The sequence below is a fragment of the Oncorhynchus clarkii genome, unplaced genomic scaffold (assembly GCF_045791955.1).
Source record: "Oncorhynchus clarkii lewisi isolate Uvic-CL-2024 unplaced genomic scaffold, UVic_Ocla_1.0 unplaced_contig_13835_pilon_pilon, whole genome shotgun sequence".
In the NCBI taxonomy this organism is placed as follows: Eukaryota; Metazoa; Chordata; class Actinopteri; order Salmoniformes; family Salmonidae; genus Oncorhynchus; species Oncorhynchus clarkii.
This window is the reverse complement of record NW_027258204.1, coordinates 86,557-92,556: the sequence shown is the minus strand read 5'-3', so window position 1 is coordinate 92,556 and position 6,000 is coordinate 86,557. Positions and strand designations below refer to the sequence as shown.

General features: G+C 41.5%; 1 protein-coding gene across 3 annotated transcripts in view; it reads right to left on the bottom strand.

The window, feature by feature from the left end:
- Window positions 1-1,015: 1,015 nt before the first annotated feature.
- LOC139395958 (zinc finger protein 516-like) overlaps window positions 1,016-6,000 on the bottom strand; it is a 29,311-nt gene continuing 24,326 nt past the window's right edge. For all 3 annotated transcript variants that reach the window (XM_071143271.1, XM_071143273.1, XM_071143272.1), the window contains 2 exons: window positions 5,518-5,582; window positions 1,016-4,822 (listed from right to left, as the gene is read on the bottom strand). In XM_071143271.1, the coding sequence (XP_070999372.1) occupies window positions 4,772-4,822; window positions 5,518-5,582 (116 nt within the window). In that variant the 3' untranslated portion in view covers window positions 1,016-4,771. The remainder of the gene's footprint in view (window positions 4,823-5,517; window positions 5,583-6,000) is intronic.

Sequence of the window (6,000 nt, the reverse complement as noted above, 5' to 3'; positions counted from 1 at the left end):
TATCAACACAACCAGTCACTCCAAAGTTACAGGCGACCTTCCTAACTCAGTTGCAGGACATGAAGGAAACCACTCAGGGATTTCACCAATGGTGATTTTAAACCAATTACAATGTTACATGGCTGGGATAGGAGAAAACTAAGGATGGATCAACAGCATTGTTGTTACTCCACAATATTAACCTAAATGACAGTGGGGGGAAGAAGGAAGCCTGTACAGCATACAAATATTCCAAAACATGCATCCAAAACAATACATAGCATAGCGTTCGGAGCGAATCCAACACGAAACATCACTGAGTACCACTCTTCATATTTTCAAGCACGATGGTGGCTGAATCATGTTATCGGTATTCTTGTCCTCGGCAAGGACTAGGGAGTTTTTTTTAGGATACAAATAAAAGGAATAGAGCAAAGCACAAGCAAAGTCCTAGAGGAAAACCTGGTTCATTCTGCTTTCCAACAGACACTGGGAGACAAATCCACTTTTCAGCAGGGTAATAGCTGAAACGCAAGGCCAAATATACACTGAAGTTCGTGTAGATGAAGGCGAGGAGACATGTTAAAGAAGGATATTTAACATGGGCCAGCCAGCATCTCTGTGGAACACTTGACACCTTGTAAAGTCCATGCCCGACAAATTGAGGCTGTTCTGAGGGCAAAAGAGGGTGAAACTCAATAATGGGAAGGTGTTCCTAATGTTTTCTACACTCGTTGTATATCCATCCTCTCAGAAAATGAATGTCAAATTCCTTCCATATTGCTTTGTAACACTTTTTACCTTCTAATATAACTATATGAGCTAGAATAATTGGTGTAAGAGCTTTACGAAGCACTTTTTAACAATTATGAAAGATAAATTACGCCGATTACAAATACCTGTGATTGTATGAACTTTTCACGTTACATAATCACAACCATTTATATGTTCATGTGTGTGATTGTCATAAACATACCACCTCAAAGGCTGATGAAAGAGCCTCTTGGATAAGTAAATGACCAATATCAAGCCCATGTAAATATATCAAGTTTTATTTGTACTAACAGGTATTATGCAATATAAATAATTTTGAAAATACAGCCTCATCATCTAAAGTCCTAAAAGTCACAGAATATCTCGGCACTGAGTTGCAAATCATTGCAAATCATCATGAAGCGTTCTGATTAACACATGTCCATCTAAGCCCCAACCTTTTCTTATTACAAACGTCTATCGTTTTACGATCTATACAATTTTGACTTCAATTCATTAGACCTTTTTTAAACCTTTTTTTTTAACATACGACAATCAAGGTGGATAACTATCATATAATATTCAATAAATAAAGTAGTAATAACATAAGATTGGTACTGCTTTAACATGGATGGCTTTCTTTCCTTGTGCACAGCTAAAATAACTTGGGAAAAAACTGCAGAAGCCATTTCTAAGACAGATATCCAGTGATCCAGCAAAACACAAAAAGTAAAACACAGCAAAAAGGAACTAGAGAAGAGTGTTTTTCGAAACAGACAATCCAAGACTGACCCACAATCCTCCTCATTGAAGAGTAGTCATTTTCATGGAGTCAAACTGCACATTACCATCTAAAGGGACATTTTCTGTTCTCAGACCTCAAAAGTGGCCTTCTGTTCCAGGTCCACAACACCATTGGTTGTGTAGATCCAGCTATATGCATGAAGCACTGCAAATCTGTAAGTTACATAGTGCTTTCCTTTTCCATGCATTTGTTTTGGATTCATTTTCCGTTCCGTCTGGATCACATAGCCCAGGACGTAGACTTACCTCAACAGAAGACAACACTCTGAGGTCTGAGAAACACCATGTTTGAAATGTTCCACATGGTCAGTGCTCCCTAGCAACGGAAGCCAGTCTTCCAATGTTGGGATATCCACTTGAGTGGATATACAGGCTTAACGCGACAGAACATACATAGTCAGCAGCATTGACATAGTGGTAAAACAATGGGTGGGTAAACTATAAAGTCCAGTGGGCGATCAAGAGAAGACTAACGAAATACAAGAAGACGTGTTACATTGTTATATCTGTATTATTTGCATTTTACTGTAGGCCTATAGGGAAGGTAGGATATGGGGAGATATTGAAATGTCTTATTTTTGTACGTTCTTAATTTGTCTAATAAGATTAGTACAGATTTTCTCAGGGGATCCCACAGGGTGCCCCGACCCCAAGTTTGGGAACCACTGTACTAACCTCTCGCTCTCTGCTTGCTTCCCCTCTCTGTGTCTCCTCTGCCGCCTCCTGCATGCTTTGCAGCCTGCCGCAGCCTCGCCACCGTCTGTCTGACTAGTCCCACAGATAGAACAATGAACCAGATATTTCACCTGATGTATAAATGTGAAGCATCCGGTTGGCATTTCCACCCACTACCAAATATGGTGATGAGAGGAAGCATAGTTGCCGGCAGAGGAAGAAGATAGAGCGAGATGGATTTTGGCCGACATTCCGCAAAAATAAATAATTGATTAAACATTTGATCTCCATACAGTTTTCTGTTTCCAAAACTAGAATCTGTAACAGTGGACTGTGTTTTGTAGATTTGACCCTTTCCCAAAGTTGTGTTATTTAGTAGGAGGGTAAGGGTAAATGTAGTTATTGCACACGCGCACTTCAGAGTAGGCGTTCCCTAAAGGACATATGCAAATAAATACTAGAACGGTCCAGTAGGATCAAACTAACTTGTGCTTGGCTCTGCCCACCTCCTTACTTATTATGCCCACTATGATTAATTTGCTCCCATTGGAAACGACAGGCTCTGGTCTATCTTGGGTTAGTTATAAACATTTCAGTACTCTCTGTAAAGCAAATTTATGATGAGAACTTAGTAGCCTATATTTTGCCCCTGCTCTGGTCAAGCGCCATTTAACATTAGCTTCTTTCTTCATACAGCTAGCTAGCTGGCTAACACTAGCCAGAGCCCTTTAATAATTTAAAATGTTATAGCACTACTAGAAGTCTCTGCCACCTGACTGACATATCTATACGCAACTATTTGCCAGTTGTACACTCATTCTCCAAGAGTCAGGTTTTTTGTTTGTTTGAGGGATGTCTGTAGACACGGCTGGAGTCGCGTACATTTAGGAGAAAAATAATACAATTATGTACGGCATCTCGCAAACCCACTAGTCTGTCAGCGGCGTCTCTAGTTGCCTACTTTTATAGCCACTTGCCGTTGGTGGGGTAGTTTGATTCACTGGCCCTCGGTCTGTGCTGCGATTCGCGAGAGGGCAGAGTTTAGCTGTTCGCTAAAAGAAGGAAGGCGCGAGTAGAACTCATCAAGAACATTTGTGTTCTGAGCTTTGATCTTCGCTGGGAACGCAATAATAAGTGGGTTAACTGTCATTTCACAAATTAAAAAAGGTGAGTAAATAATACGTTTATAATGGATTATATATATATTTCTTTGCATATCCCAACTCCTCAAGTCACTCGCAGGAAGTTGGGTCACGACCAGGGTTGTACAGCGCCCCTGGAGCAGGGTTAAGTGCTTTGCTCAAGGGCACACCCGACACATGGTTGGCTCCAGTATTCGTATTCCTTTCGGTTACTGGCCCAACGCTCCAACCTCGAGGCTACTTGCCAGCATTTTGTGTGTTTACCCTCCACTACATCCCTGGTCAGCAGAGTCTAGCATCGTTGTTGTTCATGTAAACATGGCTGGAGATGGACGGTAAGCCACAAACAGCCGCCTCATTATTGTTGCCTAAAGATGGGAGAAACTCCTCAGTGAGGGAAACCATACCGCTGTCCACCCCATGGCCATTGTTATTGATTTTGTTTGTTGGACAAAGCAGAGGTGGGGAGCGTCGTGCATCAAGGTATCATTTTTTTCCGTTTTAAGAATAATGAATATATGCTGCTGTTCTATGATGTCCGAGAGAAAAAAATGTGTTTGTTGTTTGCAGTAATTTGTTTCTTGTTGTAATATCACAAATGGACATGGCAGTTTTACCATTAAAGATTCCAGCTTTCAAGGTGGATGGTAAATTTGCTTGTGTGAGCTGGCTGACCAATCCAAACAGTTTCCAAATAACACACAAAAAAAGTGTCAAAAGCTCAAATAAACAGATGACTAAAACACTAACACACACATTCACAGTAAACACACATACCAATCCGATTACTTCAAAATGTTCTATCAATTCTCTGGAGGGATATAATATGAAAGTTTCAGTCTTTGCTTGTCTTTTTGCATTGAAGGTTACATAAAACACCCTGGGGGATCCTGGTTTTCTGCCCTTTAACAACTGATTTAGAATCAGTTATCACTAACCCAGCCTGAACTCAATCACCATGAGCTAAACAACTACACCATCTCTGGGTCAGTATACTGTCACCACATAAACATCTAAGCCCTGTGTGTGATGTAGCAGATGGTTAAGTGCATCGCTACTGCATTCCTGAGAAGTTCTGCCACTCTGGATGCAGAAATGCCTTGTCCTTTCTGTGTCCGAGGTATTGACGGTGCTTCTTGAGTATGTTGAGTTACAGTGTAGAGGGTTGTGAGTTCACACCCCAGTTGGGGAAGAATTTCCACTCTGTCACGTCCACATGTAATGGTAGCTTTATCAGTCCGGGAGGGTTAGTTAGTTGTAGACAAAGAGTGTCCCTTGAGACAATTGGGCCCCTCAAGTGAAGAGTCACTGTTCTCCTGTAGTCATGGCTTGGTTCCTGTGAGGGACTGCAGGCTTCTCATCTTGCAGCAGTGCATTTTGGGAAGTCGAGTTTTCAGGGCATGTGGCATGCAGAGTTTTCATGTCCCCTTCCTAAGAGAGGTTGTGGAAGTAGAGGAACGGCCGCTCACCTGTAGAGGACAGAGACAAGGGGCAAAGCGGAGTCAGATCACAGATCATACCAAGACATGTTTGTGTTGCTGAGTGTCAGTTGTCTTTCTATGAGTGTATTTGTGTGTGTGCAAGTATACTTCTGTGTCTGAATGTGTGTTTCGGATTGTGTAAAAAAAGCAGTTTGTGTGAGTATGTGTGAGTTAATCTTTCGGTGTGTGTCAGTGTGTCCTCACGTCTCATACATTACAAAGGCAACAGAAGAGGAAGAAAATAAGAAGAGAACAACAGACAGGTAGGTAGAGAGAGTCCAGGAGGGCCTGCGTGTGGTCATGATTGGCAGGATGTTGACATGCCATATGGAGACGCACGATTGTTTACCCCAAGGGGGGGGATGTCAAGGCTTTTTTATTTTTTTCTGTTCCTGTCAGCTCCTCGTACCAAACAGAGAAAGAGGGAGACAGCAGTCTGACACAGACGCTCAAGTATCACTGCCTCGCCTTTAGTGTTTCAAACACTGATTTCTCTTTTGGATTCTCAGAGCTGGGAGCAGAAAAGAGTGGTGAGGGATTTTTTTAAAGGTCTAAATACCATTAGTATTTTGTTATTGACGGGATAGGGGGAATGCAGAGGGAGATATACATCGAAGGGCACACAGTAAGGAGACGGATTCTATTTCTAGCTAAACAAAACCCAGACATGGAAAGTAGCATACTTGTTTGGAGGCCTCCGTGGAGGAATGGACTTCATTTCCAAAATGTCCATTGTACTGCAGTATCGCTGTAGAAACAAGAGAGAGAGAGAAACACTTCAGAATCCCAAGACCTTCACAATGAAAAGTTAGAAGAAAAAAACTGAACCTAATAATATCACAGTAAGTTAAGGTATCTGTTGTATTTTTAGGGCAATATTCCGTTTAGATTTCAGGGTAATATTGCCTTGGAGTGACAAGCGGGAAAAGCGATGGCTTTTCTGCTTGTTCTTGGTTTTCAATTGATTTGTGGGCTATATATATATATCTATATATATATATATACACACACACACACACACACACACACACACACACACACACACACACACACACACACACACACACACACACACACACACACACACACACACACACACACACACACACACACACACACACACACACACATATATATATACACTAAATCAAACTGTCCACTTAATA